Below are 20,833 nucleotides of genomic sequence, written 5' to 3'. Positions count from 1 at the left end.
CAGGGCCCCCCGCCCCCTCCCCTGCATCCCTCTCCCTCCCCTCCCCATCCCTGGACCCTGGGAATGGAAGACAATGTGGGATGGGGCCCACGCCCCTGTCTGAGGTACAGTCACTGCCCCTTGCCCTTCTGCCCCTGCTCTGCCCTCTGCTCCGCCAAGCTCTGGGTGGTGTGGTTGGGGTGGGTGTTTATGGAGGGTCTCCGGGAATCGGAGCTGGTGACATGGCATCATTGTCTGGGCTCAGGATGTCAGTGTGATGCCATTCTCCCCCACTTTGTGTGGTGTGATGTACCAGGGTGGAGTATTCCTATAATCACAGCTGAGGCTACAGCCTCTCAGCATCCCTTCCTGACAAGTTTCCCACCCTTGGGGGAACTACAGCTGGTCACCGGCTACAGGGCAGCTGGAGCCAGGGGACTATTGCTGGTCACAGTCACTGGTGTGTGTGTGTGTGTGTGTGTGTGAGTGTGTCTGAATGGGTGTGAGGGCAGCCAGGTCAGCCTTTGGGAGGTCCAGTTGGTGGAAAGGCCAGGGAGTAGTAGAAGAGTAAGCCAAACCTGTGGGCCAGCTGTAGGGTCCCCTAGTGCAGCTGGTTGGTGCTGTAGGTGGCTAAGGGGAGTGGTGGCGGGGGTAGGGCAAAGCACTGAGACAGACAGGTGACTACTGTCACCAGCCTGACAGTTGAATGGAAGCACCGAATGGCCCAGGATGGGGCCAGAAAGTCCAGGGTAGGGAGGGACAGGGATAGTGGGGCGGTCTCAGGCCACTGAGCCAGTGATGGGGCCTCTGGCTACAGGCAGCTGGTGGTTGACTGCAGGGATGCTGGGAGCACAGATGGAGATCCCCCACCTGTTCACAAGGCTGAATGACAGCTTGACAGGTGAGTGAGATACCCCTCCCCACTCCCACTCCCCAGGACACACCCTTTGGACAGGGAGGGGAGGGGGTCGGCATGCATATATCGGGAAATCAGGGATCCTGGAAAACCTCTTCACACCTTCCAGTGCAAAGCCTCCATACCTACCCCAAGCTAGAGGTGAGAGGCAGCAGGGATGGGGACATGAACATGGGGGTGTCAGGGGATGGAGGACTGCTAAGTCCCCTCCCCCAGCCCACCCACCCACCCACCCAACCACACACACACACACGCGGGCTAACACTCACACACACCCACACCCACACGAGCCTGTTGACAGCCTGAGCTAAGAGAGGGGTGTGGGGTGGCCGGGGGTGGGTCACAATCGGAAACGTGAACGGGTGGCGAGAATGGCTGTAGAAAGATGCATAATTTTGCGTTATCCCTCACAGTGATGGGTTCTCTAAAGATCTTTCTTCCTCCTCCTCCTCCTCCTCTTCCTCTCTTCTTCCTTGGTGGCCGAGAGCTCTTCTGCCCCCTCAAGACCCATAGCACTTGCTCCCCTTTTTCTTTTGCTCTTGGCCTGAGGCCCCCTGCAGGGGAGGCGAGCTGCCTACATTCTCCACCACAGCCAGCCCAGGGCGGAGAGGAGGGTCAGAGGCCCCGGGGGCCTTGGGGCTGAGTTCTCCAGGGATCCTGGACCTGGGGGAAAAGAAAGGGTCAGAGAAGGAGGCCTGGGAGGGGAAGACCCCATGTGTGTCTGTCCCAGGTGTCCTGTCTTTTCTGGGCCTTCCTCCCCAGGAGCTTTTCTGGGTCTTGCACTCCAAGTGCCTGCTTTTCTGACTGTTTTGAGTCCTAGCATCCTCTCTATTTCTTTTTCACATCTTAGCCTGGGACTCTTAAGTGTCTGTCTTTCTGTCTTGCAGATTCTGTCTATCCAGCATTTCCACCAGTCATCCTACAGTCAGCACTCATGTCCAAAACTGCTCCCTGGACTTTTCTTCCCAATAGTGGCTATCATCCCCACCCTGCGCCCCCCAATACTTCTCCATACCATTACTTCAATAGTACATCCCCTTCCACCCGGCTGCTCGAGCCTAAGCCGCACAATCACCTTTGACTCAACTTCCCTCTTCCCTCACCCTTCCACCTCCATCCAACAACATAGCCCTATGGGCTCCACCACCAAAACGTCCCCAGGTAGGGACTGCGTGCCATCCTCACCCGGATCGTTACAGCAGCCTCCCTCTTCCTGTCCCCTTCCTGCCCCTACCCCTCCAAGCCCATTCCTCAAACAGCAGTCAGAGTGATTCTCTTTAGAAGCATCAAACACGTGTCACTCCCTGCTTAACAGCCTCCAGTGGCCTCACCCTGCAGTACAATAAAATCCAAACTCCTTACCATGGCCTGTGAGACCCTGGCCCCTACCTTCCTCTTTACGCTTAGCTTCCACGTGATCGCTCTGCTCTGCTCACGCTAGCTTCCACGTGATCGCTCTGCTCAGCTCACGCTAGCCTCCACGTGATCGCTCTGCTCAGCTCACGCTAGCTTCCACGTGATCGCTCTGCTCTGCTCACACTAGCTTCCACGTGATGGCTCTGCTCTGCTCATGCTTAGCCTCCACTTGATCGCTCTGCTCTGCTCACGCTAGCCTCCACGTGATCGCTCTGCTCTGCTCACGCTAGCCTCCACGTGATCGCTCTGCTCTGCTCACGCTAGCCTCCACGTGATCGCTCTGCTCTGCTCACGCTAGCCTCCACGTGATCGCTCTGCTCTGCTCACGCTAGCCTCCACGTGATCGCTCTGCTCTGCTCACGCTAGCCTCCACGTGATCGCTCTGCTCTGCTCACGCTAGCCTCCACGTGATCGCTCTGCTCTGCTCACGCTAGCCTCCACGTGATCGCTCTGCTCTGCTCACGCTAGCCTCCACGTGATCGCTCTGCTCTGCTCACGCTAGCCTCCACGTGATCGCTCTGCTCTGCTCACGCTAGCCTCCACGTGATCGCTCTGCTCTGCTCACGCTAGCCTCCACGTGATCGCTCTGCTCTGCTCACGCTAGCCTCCACGTGATCGCTCTGCTCTGCTCACGCTAGCCTCCACGTGATCGCTCTGCTCTGCTCACGCTAGCCTCCACGTGATCGCTCTGCTCTGCTCACGCTAGCCTCCACGTGATCGCTCTGCTCTGCTCACGCTAGCCTCCACGTGATCGCTCTGCTCTGCTCACGCTAGCCTCCACGTGATCGCTCTGCTCTGCTCACGCTAGCCTCCACGTGATCGCTCTGCTCTGCTCACGCTAGCCTCCACGTGATCGCTCTGCTCTGCTCACGCTAGCCTCCACGTGATCGCTCTGCTCTGCTCACGCTAGCCTCCACGTGATCGCTCTGCTCTGCTCACGCTAGCCTCCACGTGATCGCTCTGCTCTGCTCACGCTAGCCTCCACGTGATCGCTCTGCTCTGCTCACGCTAGCCTCCACGTGATCGCTCTGCTCTGCTCACGCTAGCCTCCACGTGATCGCTCTGCTCTGCTCACGCTAGCCTCCACGTGATCGCTCTGCTCTGCTCACGCTAGCCTCCACGTGATCGCTCTGCTCTGCTCACGCTAGCCTCCACGTGATCGCTCTGCTCTGCTCACGCTAGCCTCCACGTGATCGCTCTGCTCTGCTCACGCTAGCCTCCACGTGATCGCTCTGCTCTGCTCACGCTAGCCTCCACGTGATCGCTCTGCTCTGCTCACGCTAGCCTCCACGTGATCGCTCTGCTCTGCTCACGCTAGCCTCCACGTGATCGCTCTGCTCTGCTCACGCTAGCCTCCACGTGATCGCTCTGCTCTGCTCACGCTAGCCTCCACGTGATCGCTCTGCTCTGCTCACGCTAGCCTCCACGTGATCGCTCTGCTCTGCTCACGCTAGCCTCCACGTGATCGCTCTGCTCTGCTCACGCTAGCCTCCACGTGATCGCTCTGCTCTGCTCACGCTAGCCTCCACGTGATCGCTCTGCTCTGCTCACGCTAGCCTCCACGTGATCGCTCTGCTCTGCTCACGCTAGCCTCCACGTGATCGCTCTGCTCTGCTCACGCTAGCCTCCACGTGATCGCTCTGCTCTGCTCACGCTAGCCTCCACGTGATCGCTCTGCTCTGCTCACGCTAGCCTCCACGTGATCGCTCTGCTCTGCTCACGCTAGCCTCCACGTGATCGCTCTGCTCTGCTCACGCTAGCCTCCACGTGATCGCTCTGCTCTGCTCACGCTAGCCTCCACGTGATCGCTCTGCTCTGCTCACGCTAGCCTCCACGTGATCGCTCTGCTCTGCTCACGCTAGCCTCCACGTGATCGCTCTGCTCTGCTCACGCTAGCCTCCACGTGATCGCTCTGCTCTGCTCACGCTAGCCTCCACGTGATCGCTCTGCTCTGCTCATGCTTAGCCTCCATGTGATCGCTCTGCTCTGCTCACGCTAGCCTCCACGTGATCGCTCTGCTCTGCTCATGCTTAGCCTCCATGTGATCGCTCTGCTCAGCTCACGCTAGCTTCCACGTGATCGCTCTGCTCTGCTCACGCTAGCCTCCACGTGATCGCTCTGCTCTGCTCACGCTTAGCCTCCACGTGATCACTCTGCTCTGCTCACGCTAGCCTCCACGTGATCGTACCGCTCTGGCTCACGCTAGCCTACTTGCGGTGCTTTGCAGACACTGTTCCCTCTGCCTGCAAAGCTTTTCCTGCAGATCTTGGCAAGGCTGACTTCTTACCATTCAGGTCTCAGTTTAAATGCTTTCTCCTCCAGGAAGCTTTCTCCAATGAGCTTATCAAGTAGCTACCACCCCTGTCCTCTCTATTATTTATTTTTATTTTATTATAAATAAAATTAATTTTGTTTATTTTTATCATCAACACCTAAGATTTTTTGTTTATATATGTATGTGTTTGCTTACATATTTTATCTATGTGTCTACACGTTTATTGCTTTTTACTACAACTAGGACCAAAAGCTCTGCGAGTCCCCAAACATTGTCTCTTTTGTGCACCCGTGTCCCCAATGCCCTGCCCTTAGTGGACACTCAGTGAATGTCGTTTCTGTGGATTGGTGTCTTGCTCCGTCTCAGCGTCCGTCTCTTTCCTAAAGTCAGACACAGCCAGGAGGGCGGTCCCGCGCCCCCGCCCCCATGTCCCGGTCCTTTCCTGCCGCCCGCCCCTCCCTCCGTCCCCCCGCCAGGACACGCACGCAGGAGCCGCATCGAGGCGCTGGACGCTCCGAGCCGGTTGGCGGCGCGACACGTGTAGTTCCCGTAGTGCCGGGCGCCCACGTTGGCGAAGAGGAGCATGGAGCGCGTGCGTTCTGTCTGCACCTTCAGGCCCTCGGCGGAGCCGCTGCTCAGCCTGCGGGGGATCCGGGTCAGATCCGCAGGGCCCGGCCCCCCAACTCTCACACTACCCCATTCCCCAGACACGGCACTCTGCCCCCTTCCAGTGACCCCTCACCTCGGGGTCTAGCTCCTCCTGGATCCCGGGTCGCTCCCACCGCCGTCCCCCCCGCCCCAGGCTCCCTCCGGCCCCTCGGGGACACTGGACTCGCCCGGTGTGCGCCCCCAGGCCCTAGGGGCGTTCAGACTTGCTGGACCCCAGCCCCAGTGGTCCCCTAGCCCTTGCCTGCCCGGTCCTCAGCATCGGCCGCGGCCCCAGTACTCATCACCCCAGACTTGAGGTCCAAGCCTGTCTCCCTGGGGCAGAGGAGACCCCATCCCCTAGAAGCTGGACCTCTCAGTTCTCGGGACCCGGGACTCTGCTCCCTTCCGCCGCCCCCCGCCTGGCAATCCACGGGACCAAGGACCTCTCTCCCTCCGCTGTCCCTATGGCCCGGCCCGCCCGGGTGATGTCCTCACAGTCTGTCATCCTTGTACCACTGGAAGTCCGCAGGGGGCACCGCCATGGCTTCGCAGCGCAGAAGGGCGGCCCGGCCCAGAGCCGTGCGGGCGCTGGTCACGTCCGTGATGGTCGGAGGATCTGGCGAGGGGCGTGGGTCAGTAATTCTCCTAACCATGTGCGGAATAAAGAGTCCCGTCCCCAGCCTCCTCCTCCCTCAGACCAGAGAGTCCTCCTCCATCGGACCACTCCTCCCCAGGGCCCGCCCCCCTTCCGTGCCCAGTGCCAGAGGGGCTCACAGTTGACTGTAACCAGCACGCGGCGGCTGTCGGGCGCTGAGTTAACCCCGTTGTGTGTCACGCACTCGTATTCCCCGGCCTGGCCCCGCTGGATGTCGGAAATCTCAAGGATCTCGCCTTCGGAGGTGAAGCCATCTGTGGGGGGAGGGAGGAGGAGGGGGCGGGGCCGGACACAAACACTTAACACGGGACAACACGGGCACAACACGGACACACATCAGCGGGGTGGGCACGCAAGGCCTGGAGTGCCTGGGTCAATAGGAGCTGGGAGGGGACTGGGGGATCTGCTGCTGGGGTTGGGGGGAGGAGAGAGGATCCAGTGTTTGGTAGCTGGAACCCAGTGGGGATGGTCCTAGAATTTGGGGGTTCAGAAGATCCAGACACAGATCCCAGGGCTCAGAGGACCCAGTGGGGAGGAGGATCCCAGGATCTCGGATCTTGCATTTCAGAATGATCCAGGAAATACAGACCCAGTTGGGGGTGGGGGCTGTCCAGAGTTCTGGAATCTAGCTCTTGGGGTCCAGGGAATCAGGATCTGGTGATTGGGATAAGCAATCCAGATATGTGAGGTCTTTTGACAGATTATTGATTTCAGAAGAGCTCTGGGACTTAGGGCATCCAGGGATCCAGGATCTCAAGACTATAGGTTCAGGGGATCAGATGACCCAGTGGGGTAGGATCCAGGGATCTGAGATGTAGTGATTGGGTTCTGGAGTCTCGGGGTACTCAGGGAATAGAACCTAGTGATTGGCATCATGGGTCTCCAAAGATCCAGTGGGTGAGGATGGAGGGATCTGGGATCTGGGTAGTGAAGATTCAGGAAAAAGGGCTGGTGGGTGATGTCCAGGCCCTGGGCTGACATGTTCAGGCATCTTGGCCCTATGTTTGGGGCAGCTTTGAGCAGTCGTTCTCAACTTGATCACCAGAATCACATGGAGGGCTTGTTAAAAAAGATTGTAGAGTGGGAGGTGCAGGGAGCTTCTAGCTTAGCAGGTCTGGGCTGGGGCCTGAGAATGTGCATTTCTGGCAAGTTCCTAAGTGTTGTTGGTGCTGCTGGTATGGAGCTGACACTCTGAGACCTGCTGGGTTACAGCATCCAGCAGAAGAGAGGTAGGGATGTGACTAGGAAGTAGGAATGCGGCCAGGGCCCCGGCTGTAGCCCAGCTTAGGGCATCTAATGTTAGGGGATCTGAGTCCAGGGGAATCCTGTGAGTGTGTGGGGAGAGACCAGGGATATTAGGGTTGGGGAAATCGGGCAAGCTGATGTCTGATGGATGATTTGGAGGCAATGGCCCAGGCCTGCAGGGCAGGTGAGAAGTCGGTGGTCAAGGTGCTCAGGGTCTGGTGTCTGGTGGTGAAATAACCGGGGATCAGGGTGAGAGAGGGAAATCAAATTGCCAGAAGGGTTGGGGGATCAGAAGTGAGGGGAAAGGGGAGTCTGGGAAACCAGCCAGGGATATGGAGAATGGAGGGGCGCAGACCATGGAATGGGGAAAAGGGGCTTTTGGCTGGGGAAGGGGTCCTCACCTCGGAGCTGCCTCCAGGTGACTGTGGGCTCTGGCCGCCCCACGGCCAGGCAAAGCAGGTTCACATTGCCCCCTTCATTCACTGTCACTGGAGAGGAGATGTTCACTATACGAGCAGGGACTACAGGCGGGAGGAGAAATTAGTGAGAGGCTAGATTTGGCCTCCCAGGAGTTGGGCCCCACTCTATTGTCCCTCAGACCCAGGAGTCCAGGCCCCCAGCCCCTCCTCCCTCGGACCAGGGAGTGCAGCGGACACTCACTCTCTCCGTAAGAATCTNCGTTCTCAACTTGATCACCAGAATCACATGGAGGGCTTGTTAAAAAAGATTGTAGAGTGGGAGGTGCAGGGAGCTTCTAGCTTAGCAGGTCTGGGCTGGGGCCTGAGAATGTGCATTTCTGGCAAGTTCCTAAGTGTTGTTGGTGCTGCTGGTATGGAGCTGACACTCTGAGACCTGCTGGGTTACAGCATCCAGCAGAAGAGAGGTAGGGATGTGACTAGGAAGTAGGAATGCGGCCAGGGCCCCGGCTGTAGCCCAGCTTAGGGCATCTAATGTTAGGGGATCTGAGTCCAGGGTCGTTCTCAACTTGATCACCAGAATCACATGGAGGGCTTGTTAAAAAAGATTGTAGAGTGGGGGGTGCAGGGAGCTTCTAGCTTGGCAGGTCTGGGCTGGGGCCTGAGAATGTGCATTTCTGGCAAGTTCCTAGGTGTTGCTGGTGCTGCTGGTGTGGAGCTGACACTCTGAGACCTGCTGGGTTACAGCATCCAGCAGAAGAGAGGTAGGGATGTGACTAGGAAGTAGGAATGCGGCCAGGGCCCTGGCTGTAGCCCAGCTTAGGGCATCTAATGTTAGGGGATCTGAGTCCAGGAGAATCCTGTGAGTGTGTGGGGAGAGACCAGGGATATTAGGGTTGGGGAAATCGGGCAAGCTGATGTCTGATGGATGATTTGGAGGCAATGGCCCAGGCCTGCAGGGCAGGTGAGAAGTCGGTGGTCAAGGTGCTCAGGGTCTGGTGTCTGGTGGTGAAATAACCGGGGATCAGGGTGAGAGAGGGAAATCAAATTGCCAGAAGGGTTGGGGGATCAGAAGTGAGGGGAAAGGGGAGTCTGGGAAACCAGCCAGGGATATGGAGAATGGAGGGGCGCAGACCATGGAATGGGGAAAAGGGGCTTTTGGCTGGGGAAGGGGTCCTCACCTCGGAGCTGCCTCCAGGTGACTGTGGGCTCTGGCCGCCCCACGGCCAGGCAAAGCAGGTTCACATTGCCCCCTTCATTCACTGTCACTGGAGAGGAGATGTTCACTATACGAGCAGGGACTACAGGCGGGAGGAGAAATTAGTGAGAGGCTAGATTTGGCCTCCCAGGAGTTGGGCCCCACTCTATTGTCCCTCAGACCCAGGAGTCCAGGCCCCCAGCCCCTCCTCCCTCGGACCAGGGAGTGCAGCGGACACTCACTCTCTCCGTAAGAATCTCTCCGCGTTTCTCACTTGCCTTTTTGTCTTTTCTCTGCAGTCTCTGCCTGGGCCTGACTCCTCGTCTAACTGCTGGTCTTCTCAGTTTCTGTATTTCTCTTCACCTTCATCCTAACCTGGTTTCCCTATCTTCTGGTCTGGATTCTTCTCTTTCTGTGTCTCTATTTTTATTTATTATTATTATTTTTTAAATTAATTTATTTTTAAAATACCCCTATGGTACTTACTGTGAGGTACACTCTGTGCTAAGTGCTTTATAAAATTCTACTTATTAGACCCTCATCTCCACCGTCTGGAGTAGATGTTACTATATTTCATCAATTGTAAGATATATCTATATCTGTGCTTTTTTTCTTTCCCTCTACAACTTGAACATTTCTCCATTCAGGATGGACTTGTGATACAGAATGCCAGGGTTTAATTGGTAGTTGTTGTTGTTGTTGTTGTTGTTGTTGTTGTTTCTCTTTTCTAATAGGGCATAAAATAAAGGTGGCCCTTCTGGCTGACAATGTCTTGGATTTGACGAATGACAGCACATCCTGTTTTGCAGAAGAGGAGTCCAAGGCCACTCTGCTTGCTAAGGTCCCTCAGCTACTGGATGATGGCACTGAGGTTGCAACCCAGGCGGTCTGGCTCTGGCATTGGAGCTTGCCTCAACCCCACTGGGCTCTCTCTCTCTGGGTTCCCATCTCTCTGGGTACTGACTTCCCCACAGACCACTTCTGATGCTGGATGAGACAGGATTTTGAGCTCCATCCCCTGTCTCTCTCTCTGCCGCCTGCCAGCTCTGTGGCTTTCCAGCCCCATCCCTCCTGCTCTGAATTCTGGCACATCCATCCACGTGGGACTTGCCTCTGCACACCTGGCTTATTTTATTCCCTGGCCTCTGCAAGCACTGTTTCTTTTCTGGTACTAGCTCTATGACCAGCCAAAGGTCTCAGTTCAGACATCATGTCTGGGAAGTCCTCTTTTAGCCTCTCCTTGAAAAATCAGCTCCAAAGAGGCAGGGACAGCTTACGCACAGTAGGAACTCAATAAACGGGGCTGAGTAAATGCATGTGGTCTTCCTCTAAGAACCCCCTCGCTCCATAGCTCTCTTGCTCTAGAAGCTGTCATGCTGAAGGGTCACTGCCTGTGTGACTGTCCCCATTCTGCTTGGCTGAAATCCACGAGGGCAGGGTTATGTCTGTCTTCCACACAGATGTATCCCTGGGAGGCATTTGGCATGTACACAGTGTGCGGATGCATTAATAGGAGTCCCTGCACACTCCCTGCCATGTGTCTGCCATCATGTCCCCTCTCCCTCATGCTCTGATCCCCTCTACCCACCCAGGGCCCCTGCCTAGGGCTCACCGTGGACAATGAGGTAGACCTGAGTGGTGTACGGCTGGTGGCGGGTCTGGAAGGAGCAGGTGTAGAGGCCCTCATCGCCAAGCCCCACCTGGGTGATGAGGATGGAGAACTCCTCAGGGGTGTTGATGAGCAGCCGCACCCGCGGGTCGCTGGTCCAGCGGTCATTGCCAGCATACAGGATGTTGGAGCGGTTCAGCCAGGCCACGCGGGTCACATGCTCGTCAATGAAGCAGCTGCCAGGGAGGGCGAGGGTAAAAAGGGTTTTCTCTGCCCACCCCAATCAGGCCATCCAGGTTCCCCTATCAAGGGGGCAGGAAGGAGAGGAAGGCCCACGACATCTCCAGGTCTGCCACAGTCCTATGAAACATGTTACTGTGCCCACTGTACAGGTGAATAAACCAAGCCTTTCCCGAGAGGGAGAGTTGTGAGTCCACGTGCCCAGTGGAATCATAGCTGATAGTTATTGAGTGACTGTTGTGTGCCAAAGACCCAAAAAGAGGGAGACAGAGACCCAGAGAGAGGAGAGAAGGCAGAAATCCAGAGAGAAGGAGACAGAAATCCAGAGAGAGAGAGAGAGAGAGGGTCAGAGACCCAGAGAGAAGGAGACAGAGGCCCAAAGAGAGAGATAGGAGAGAAGGCAGAAATCCAGAGAGAAGGAGACAGAAATCCAGAGAGAGAGAGAGAGAGAGAGAGAGAGAGAGACCCAGAGAGAAGGAGACAGAGGCCCAAAGAGAGAGATATACAGACCCAGAGTGAGGAGAGGCAGAAATCTGGGGAAAGAATCATCCAGGCTCTCCTTTATTAAGCAGTCACGATGTGCCACTCTCTCTAAGCACAAAGTGTATATAAACTCTTGAATCCTCACAACAGTCCATGTGGTAGTTACTGTCTCTCCTCATCTTTAGTAGATGGGGACACTGAGGCCCAGGGGTGGGGCTGGGCTCAGAGTCAGCACCCTAACAGCCTTGCTCCTGAGGGGGGAGGTGTCACCAAGCCCTCCCCATGCCAGTCTGTCCCTGAAGTCATGATCACCTCCTGCCCCCCATCCCTCTCGAGGAAGGGGAGGCTCTGGAAGGTGAAGTGGCTGCATTGCACAACTCTGTGAGATCTCCCGAGTCCCCGGGGTGGGAGGTACCTGAGGGTGGCATTGTCGCCTTCGCACACAGTGTAGTTGTCCGCGGGAGAGTTGAACTCGAGGCTCTGGGACAGCAGCCCTGCAGAAAGGAGGGGGCAGCTCAGCTTCTGCATTTTGAGCAGGGCCCAAGCATGGCAGAGACTATACACGTGTGCACACACATGCACACACCCCTGCAGACACAGACATCTCCCGCACCCACTGCTACGTACATTCATTGATGTTTTCAGAGATATACACACAGCAGACACACTCAAAGCAGGCACACATTAACATGTACCTTCTCATGGGCCCGCACTGACTCACAGACAGGCTGGGATGGGCAGGCTCCCATGGACACACAAACCTACACACCTCCAGAGACACAGAGACAACACCCCCTTCACAGCACACAAACACACACATGAAGATACACACAGATGCCACACACAGACACATGTACGCACAGCATATACAGACACAGGGACGCAGACACACAGATACAGACACATGTGTGCACACATACAGACACGTGCACACACAATACATACTCAGACATATGTACACAGTCACACAGACACATAACACATACATATGCAGATGTATACAGACACACACACAGATATATGTGTGCACACATACAGACACGTGCACACACAATACATACTCAGACATATGTACACAGTCACACAGACACATAACACATACATATGCAGATGTATACAGACACACACACAGATATATGTGTGCACACATACAGACACGTGCACACACAATACATACTCAGACATATGTACACAGTCACACAGACACATAACACATACATATGCAGATGTTTACAGACACACACACAGATATATGTGTGCACAGAACACACAGACATATAGTGTTCAGAGGCACACGTATCAATAGGCACAGGTTCACAGTTACATAGATACGTGTCCGTGTGCACAGATATGCACAATGCACACATATATAGACACACAGACACGTACAGATATATCCACACAAGTACTTGTGTACACACACACATGCACAGATACATGCCTACACACAAATACACATGTACACATACATATTCATAGGTACACGGCACAGACACACATATATGTGTACAGATTCGTGAGTATATAGCACGTATACATACACACAGATGCACATGTTTACATACATAATGAACATTTGGCAGACCTTGGCTGACACATATCCACAGGGACACATCTGTGCCTCCTGCTCACCGGGGCACACTCGCAGGCGCCTGCTCAGGCCTACCTGCACACTCCAGCATGGCACGCAGGCCTCAGTACCCCCACCATTCATCTCTCTGTGGACTGCAGCCAGCAGGCTGGACCCAGGCCAGGGAGTGGGGACTGGGCATGCGGAGGTGGGGGAGCCAGCCTCAGGCAGAGAGGGAGAGAGGCCAATGGGATGACCTTGGATGCCTGGAGCGGGAGGGCCCTGTGCGGGCTGCCCTGCCCCTAGCCCAGGATGAGGAGCTAATTAATCTAATGAATTAATTGCCCATGCTGCCCCAAGGACTCCCAGGGGTCCTCTCCATCAGTAGCCCCTCAGGATGGGGCCAGACAGAGCCAGTTGTAGTGGCTGGTCAGGTCCTGGGGTGTGGGGCTTGGCTCTGCAGCCCTTCATTCTGGGCTCACTCAGAACAGGGTCACTGATGGATTTTGAAGAGCTCAGGGTGGAGGGATCCAAGCTATGCACAGTGGACACTGCCACGTACAGCCCTGTTAACAATGGGAGGGCCAGGGACAGATGCAAACACACACACACACACACACACACACACACACACACACACACACACAGGCTTATACAAGATGCAGAGACCTCTCCCCACAGTCCAGATAATAGTACCATACTGGCTGTGGCCTTGCTTAGACAGACAGGCATACACAGTCATGTAGACACAAACAGCTCCAGACACAACCACACACACACACACACACAAGTCAGCAGGGTCCAAGAAAGACACAGAACCAGCAACAGGCAAGGAAATAGTCCCAGCTTCTCAGCCACATGCACGGCTATCACCATGCTCAGAAGGACAGGCGCACACACAGCCCTGAACACAGACCCAGTAGAAGGTCATTTAGAAAAGACAGCTCTGTCCCAGGAGCAGTCATATGGTCATGTTCAGCCACAAAGGGACAACCCCAAACCAAGCAACAGTTGCACACACCGAGTCACCCCATCAAATACAACTGGTTCCCACATGGTTCTACAAACAACAGCCTCCCACACACAACTGCAAAGTCTACACATGGCCAGTTACAGCTATACGTAGAGAGGAGGTCACACACACACACACACACACACACACACACACACACACACACACACACACACACTGGCCTAATCAGTCCCACTGACGTTACCAGTCAAGGAACATGCTCTCTAACCCTCCACCCCCCACACCCCCACTTTGGAAGGTCCTGGATCAGACCTGCACAAAGCCACAGCCTGTGCAAGGGGACAGCTGCACAGTTACATCCCCTCAAACACAAAGGGGCCACCCTGGGCTGAGAATCGGGTGCAGAAAGTTATGCTGTCACCTACTATCGGATCACGTGGCGCGCGCACACACACACACACACACACACACACATGGGGAGTCAGAAAGTCACATGCAAAAAGATACACCTGGACCACAAGGGAGTCATGGGTAGTGCTATATTCAGTCCCATAAAATGGAGTCACATGTACACACTAAGATCCCTTCCTAGTCTGTCCAAGTTTGTTGGTGAAAAAAAAAATAGATCCCTTCCTAGTCTGGCCAAGACAGACACCCGCCCCCCCCCACACACACACACATACACCACACAGGGCTTCTCATACTCCTGATGACACACATTCTAGGCCAAGGTTCCCAAACCACAGCACTGCTGACATTTGGGGCCAGACTGTCCTGTGCACTCTAGGATGTTCTGCAGGGCCCCTGTTCTTGACCCACTTGATGCTAATAGCTCCCCCCAACCCACAGTGGTGACAACCAGAAATGTCTCCAGACATTTCCAGACGCCCTCTTACAGGGTAAAGTCCCACCTCCACTGCCCTAATGAGAGCCACTGCCTTAAAGGAACAAAGGCCGATGGCTAAAGAGGGAGGAGGGAGCTGTCCAAGGTGCCCCCTTACAGTTCAGGGAGCCCAGTTCAGGGAGCCCGGGGATCCTGGACTCAGCCTGTGACTTAAACCAGATGTCACCCTATGAGCAGGAACCACAAACCAGTGCCCTGGAGTAGGGAGCGGACTCTGCAGAGGCAGGCAAAACCTTAACCACATGTCCCAGCAGATAGAAACACAGACAAACATACACACCCCTTGCCAGAGGGATCTTTCCAACACTCAGAGCTGACTCCACCCTTCCTGTAGCTCCCCACTACCCCCAGGACCAAATCCCAGGCTCTCAGCCTGGCATCTGTCCATCTGTCTGAGGCTCTGGTTTCACTCTCTTGCCTCGTGTCCCCTGGTAGGTGTGGGGTCCAGCTCTGCATTTCCCTCTTCTACCCAATCCTCTGCCCCATCAAAACCCTTCTCCTGCTCCAAGGACCTAGCATAAATGGGGCCCCCCAAGAGGCCTTTTCTGATCTCCCACATGAGCCCTGCTCCCAGGGCTCAGATCACATGCACCACGGATCAGAGCTGTTTGCCTCCCCATCTGTTTGGGGGCCTGGCTAGTGGGCAGTCCCAGGAGACATGTTATGAACAAATCCGTCCCTCAGGAAGGCCTTTGATTCTTGGTCTGTGTGTGGAATGTGGATGTCATGAGTCTGTATATCTGTCTCACAAAACCCCCAGACTCCAGTACGAGGAGGCCCCCTCCATGTTGTGTGTCCTTGGACAGGTCTCTTCCCCTCTCTGGGCTTCAATAAATGAGGGTGGGATCAGGCTAGCCATTCCTTTGGTCAAGGCTGACTTTCTTAGAGTTCATGGCCCGTTCTGTCCCTGGGGCTGGACTCACCCTCTGTCGCAGCCCCAATCACCCTGAACTGTGTCTGTGAATGCCTTCCCTCACTGATGGGAGCTCCTTCAGGGCAGTGCCTGGATCTAACCCACCTCGAGGGCTCCAGCATTACCTAGCTCAGGGCCTGGCCCACAGGAGGCCTCCACAGATATTCTATGAGGTGCACATGAGTTCCACTCTGCAGAAATTCTGCTTGGTACACTCAGACTCAACTCAGCAAAGTTCTCCCTGACTCCTCCAGGCCTGGACTATGTTTCTGCAGTGCCTGGACTATCCCCATTAATGCTCAGAATTATACTATGGTGACCATCCATGTGTCTTCCCCATCAGACCAGAAGTTTCTTGATGGCACAGCCTGTTTCTGACTCAGGTCTGTGTCCCCAGCATCCCCCAGCACAGGGTCTGGCCCACTGGAGGCCTTGGGAAGTGTTTATTGAATGAATAAATATAAGTGGATGTCTGTGACACTCTTCTCCAACTCTTAAACTCCTACTCACTCTTCAAGACCCCAATGCAAATGCCCCTTCCTCCAGAAGGATTTCCCGTAACTGTTCAAGGCACCTCACCCTCTTCTGGACACCATTTGACTCAGATGAGACTGTGTCCACGATGCCTCCCTCACCTGACCAGGTGTTCCCTAAGGGTCTGAGTCTTGGCTGTGTCCTCCAGAGCTGAGCCTAAGTCAGAACCCAAAAGAGTTTGGAGAAGGAATGAATGGTCTCCGGAGACCAGATAACAAAGCACTGAGGAGCCTGGGTTGGGAGATCTAATGTCTGTCCCACCATTTCCTGGCTGGGTGACACTCCCTGGCCAGTCTGAGCCTCAGTTTCCCCACCTGTAAACAGTGAAAAATAAGAGTTCTTCCCTGGGAGGGTTTTTGTGAGGGATTCCGTGAAAACATGGAAGCAACATGTTTAGCTCAGCACGTGGCATGCAGAAAGGGCCCAATAAATGCTAGCTGTTCCTAACAGCACCTTCTTCTTTAAGAAACATCTATTGTTCCCTGGTTTGGCGTCAGTCTCCCTAAATGCTAGGCTCAAGGATGGGGGAGTGGCAGGACCGTGTCTGGGTTGTAGGTTCCTCTGAGTCAGTGACTCCCATACAGTTGCCCCATAAGCATCTGCTCTGATAACACCAGCCCAGAGTAAGCAGGTGCCGAGAGAATGGAGTGGGGTTGTCAGGCTGCCTGGGTTCATAGCCTGACTCTGAGCTGTTGCACAAGTTACTTCACCTTTCTGGGACTCCACTTCCTTACCTGTAAATGGGGATAAGAATTGTGCCTCCCTCATCAGGTCGTGGGGAGGATTAAAAGAAGTAATCCAAGTAAAGGGTTTAGAACAGCACCTGCTAGTTGAGTGCTTGCAAACAGCTGTCCCAGAGTTGGCTGTTAGGATTATTACATCCCCTGGCGCGAGTGGGATTTATAGTCCAGACTAGCAGGCCTCTACCTGTTTGATAAATCAAGGAATGAAGGTTGCAGGTAGGTGAGTTCCCTTAAGAAAGATTTCTAATGCACTGAGTGACCTTGAGTTTGAGGTAAGAGTGGAAGTTAGGCAAAGCTGGGGCCCTCCAACCGGGGAGATGCGCGGATTCCACAGTCCTAGAAGCCACAGGTGGAGACCTGGGGCCAAGGCAATGTGTGTGAGCTTGTGCCGGTCACTCAGGGAGTTAGTGGTAGAAGTGTGGCTAGACCAGGGGACGGATGGGGAGGAGACTTGGGCAGGGAGGAGGGGGAATGCTGCTCTGCAGGGAAGAGCTGTGAGAAGACGCTGGGCCTGGCACAGCTGGCACAGAGGAGCCCCCGACTCCCCCTCCTCTTTGCTGACCTCAAACACCCAGGAAGTCTAGACACCTAGCAAGAGCCCTGGAACTAGATGCTGCATGTGGGCCCCTCCTTTCTGCAGGTTCCCACCTTACAGCCTTTGCTCCTGCTGTTCCCCTGGGATCTTTTAAAGGTTGACTTCTCTTCCTTTAGGTCTTGACACTACTTTCACCTGCTCAGAAACGCCTTCCTCGACCACCTGAGCTCAAACGGCCAACTCATGCCCCACGTCACTCTTATTTTCTTTACATTACTTGTTACTCTCTGAAATTATCTATTTACTTGTTTGTTTGTTAGGTTTTGGTTTTTGATCTCTCTCTGTCCCGTGACAATATAAGCGCCATGAGGACAGTGACTTCATCTGGTTTGATCACTGCCATATGTGTATGTGTGTGTGTGTGTGTATATATATATATATATATATATATATATATATATATATACACACAAGGTTTCTTTTAAAAGTTCATGTAATAGAATTAAAAGATGATACGAATCTTTCCATGTACTTTTTGAAGACCCCTGGTATTACCCCAGTGCCTAGAACAGCAACGATGTGCTCAATAAACATTTGCTAAATGAACCAGTGTAGCAGATCCCACAACCCAGACCAACCAGGAGCTCAGAAGTCCTGTTGCAAGCTGTTCTGGGGCAGCACCGAGGCCTGGGCTTGCCCGCCCACTCCTGTCCACCACTGCCCCAACAGTTACCCAAGGAGCAAAGGAACCGCCCATCTCACTTGCTGCAGCTAAAACTGTCCATCGATTTTGTTGAATGGTTTTAAAATGCAACTTAGCTACTTTTGTAAGTGAATATGTAAGTATGAGTGTGTGTGTGTTGGCATAAAAATACCTAGAAAAAAATTAAAGATAGATTAGTATTTATGGATGCCAGGGAGGTGTCATTAGGTGGGGGGAAGTCAGTTGTAGAGAAATGGGCTTGTTTTGTTTTTATTTTAGGAAAAACATCAACGGATCAACAAATCCTTTACATGTATTGATCTCTGTGTGTCCTGTCTGAGTTTGTGCAAGTTAGAGAAAGCTATGGAAGGATGCACTCCAGCTGTTGATTCCAGGTTCTCTCTAGGAGTGTAGAGAGTGGGTGTGAGGGAGGGGCAGGGGCACGGGCATGTGGGCTTTTTGGGGTTTGTTCTTGTACCAATTGGGGGTGGATTGCTTCTCCTGCATGCATTCCTCCTCTAGTAGGAAAACATGAATAAAAGAGGGGAGAGAAGATGCTGTTTTGCATATCTTGCTGTGGGCTTTTTTCCAGACAGCTCAAACTGTCGGGGTGGTGGATGAGTTGTCTTTCTGGCACCTACTTCTGTCTTGGCTCACCCCAAACCCATCCCCTCTTGCTCTCAGTTCTCAGGTAGGAAACCTAAGACCAGAGGTGGGAGAGGACTTGACCAAGGTCACAGGCCACCTCGTGACTCTGCTATAGCTTCTCCTCAGGAGTGTGTACAATAATGATTTCTGGGGTCCTGAAGAGTGAAAGTGGAAAGTAGGAAGTTACCTTGAAAGTAAAGGGGGAAAGAGAAGGAAAGAGAGAGAGGGGAGGGAGGGAGGAAGAGGGAGAGAGGTCACAAAGGGTACAAAGAGAGGGAGGGAACAGGGGGAGGAGGGAGGTACGAGGCAAGGACAAGAAGAGAAATAAGAGGTGGCCGGTGAGTGAGAAAGGAGGAAGGAAACAGAAGTGAATGAGGACTAAGGCATGAGTGAGGGAGCTAGCAAGTGACGAGAGACTCACGTGCGGTGACAGCAGGGAATAGTTTGAGTGGCAGGGAGAGACAGATGTCAAACTGTGCTGATAGGCCGGCCCGTGGCTCACTCGGTAGAGTGCGGTGCTGATAACACCAAGGCCCCGGGTTCGGATCCCATATAGGGATGGCCGGTTGGCTCACTGGCTGAGCGTGGTGCTGACAACACCAAGCCAAGGGTTAAGATCCCCTTACCGGTCATCTTTAAAAAAAAAAAAAACTGTGCTGAGACCAGCAGGGATGGAGAGACAAAGACCCAGAGACAGACAGATGAAATGTCACCAGCAAATAACAGAGACAGCACGGCCCAGGAGTCTCTGGAAATGGCCGAGACACAGAGACCTAAAGAGATGAGTGACAAAGAGAGAAAGAGAGAGAGAGAGACTGGTGGTCAGAAAGTCAGACAAGAGATTCAGACCATTTACGGGGGAAGCACTCAGCAGGTTTGCACCAGCAAGAGACTGATGCTCTGGCCCACTCTGGCCCAGGCCTCCTTCATTCTCCATGTGGGGGACGTGGGCGTCCTGGGGAGATGGGGCTGTGGTTGTGACTATGGGTGTCTGCAGGCACAGCTTTGGGTGGGACACTGCGACAGTTTTTCTGTGGCTCTGGACGTGGGAGGCCAAGAGTGGCTGCCTCCCTGAGACTGTTGGGGTCTCTCTGTTGGGGCTCTTGGCTGTCCCCGATTGTGTGTCCCTGACTATGTGATTCTCGGTTCAGGGTATGGCCCAGGGGAATGCTCCAGAAACACTGAATTAACTCGTTCCCTGAACACCCACCCCGCCAGCCTCCAGCCTTCTTGCTCTTCCCCCCCCCTTTCCTAAGGGGTCATCTCCTCGACCACCCCTCCCTGACAGGCCGTGCTGGGGAGACGCGAGGTCCAGCTACACAGCCTCCATGCAGAGACTCCCCTCCCTGCCCCACAGACCTTGCCCTCAGGCTCCCTCCCCAACTGGGAGAGCTGATGTTAACCCTCTGACCCTGCAATAATCCTTCCCTTCCCCACTCTTCCAGTGGCCCCCATCCTTCATCCACCCATCTCTCATCCTCTGTCCAGCCCAGGAACCCAGATATTCAATCGAGCTTCCCAAATCTGAGTCCCCAGCCCAGCACCCCAACTTCCTGGATCCTCAGCTTCATTCCCCCACATAACTGCAACCCCCAAATACCAACACTTTCTCTCAACCTAAATGACCTAGTGGAGAATTTCAGCCCCTTTCCCTCTTTTCCTGGCCCTGCGACCTGGGTCTGTGGACACCCTTGTCCCCTTTTCTCGCTGACCCTGGGAAGACATTCATCCCCCCACCTCTGCCCAGAGTCTCATACCCCAGCCCCCAGGCAAGTACCTCCTCAGGGACCCTCTCCACGCAGAGACGACAAAGACCCCTGATGGGGCATCATTTTCCGTCCCTCACCCCAACTCTGTTTAGAGATCCTGCCCAGGGACCCTACTTCAGTGTCTGAGCCCCCCTCCCTGATCCAGAGCTGCAGACTCCCGCCCCCAGGCCGGGACCAGGTGTCCGCGACCCTCTCGCACACCGGGAGAAGCAGACCCCCAACCCTAGGCCCAGGCTCCGGCTTGGGACGCTGACCCCTGGCCCCAGGCACGGATCCGGACATCCAAGGACCCCCTTCCCGGCCGGAGGACGCAGCCCCCGGCCCAGACCTCGGCGTCTCTCGGGGCCTCCCCTTCCCCGCCCTGGATGCAGCCCCCCACCCCTACTCCCAGTTCCCCGCCCGGGCCCCTGGGGTCCGGGCCGAGCCCCCAGTCCCCAGCGCTGCGGTACCTCGGCTGATGA

The 20,833-nt window shown here is 54.8% G+C and overlaps 1 protein-coding gene across 1 annotated transcript; it reads right to left on the bottom strand.

The window, feature by feature from the left end:
* Window positions 1–459: 459 nt before the first annotated feature.
* Window positions 460–11,608, bottom strand: IGLON5 (IgLON family member 5). Its single transcript, XM_008588325.1, has 7 exons — window positions 11,496–11,608; window positions 10,361–10,593; window positions 8,732–8,851; window positions 6,009–6,143; window positions 5,730–5,850; window positions 5,072–5,226; window positions 460–1,558 (listed from the first exon to the last, which is right to left on the bottom strand). The coding sequence occupies exons 1-7, from the start codon at window positions 11,606–11,608 to the stop codon at window positions 1,470–1,472; spliced, it is 966 nt and encodes a 321-aa protein (XP_008586547.1). The 3' UTR covers window positions 460–1,469.
* Between the last annotated feature and the right edge of the window lie 9,225 nt (window positions 11,609–20,833).

The sequence above is a fragment of the Galeopterus variegatus genome, unplaced genomic scaffold, assembly GCF_000696425.1.
Source record: "Galeopterus variegatus unplaced genomic scaffold, G_variegatus-3.0.2 Scaffold4773, whole genome shotgun sequence".
Lineage (NCBI taxonomy): Eukaryota > Metazoa > Chordata > Mammalia > Dermoptera > Cynocephalidae > Galeopterus > Galeopterus variegatus.
This window is presented reverse-complemented; position numbering and strand designations above follow the sequence as displayed.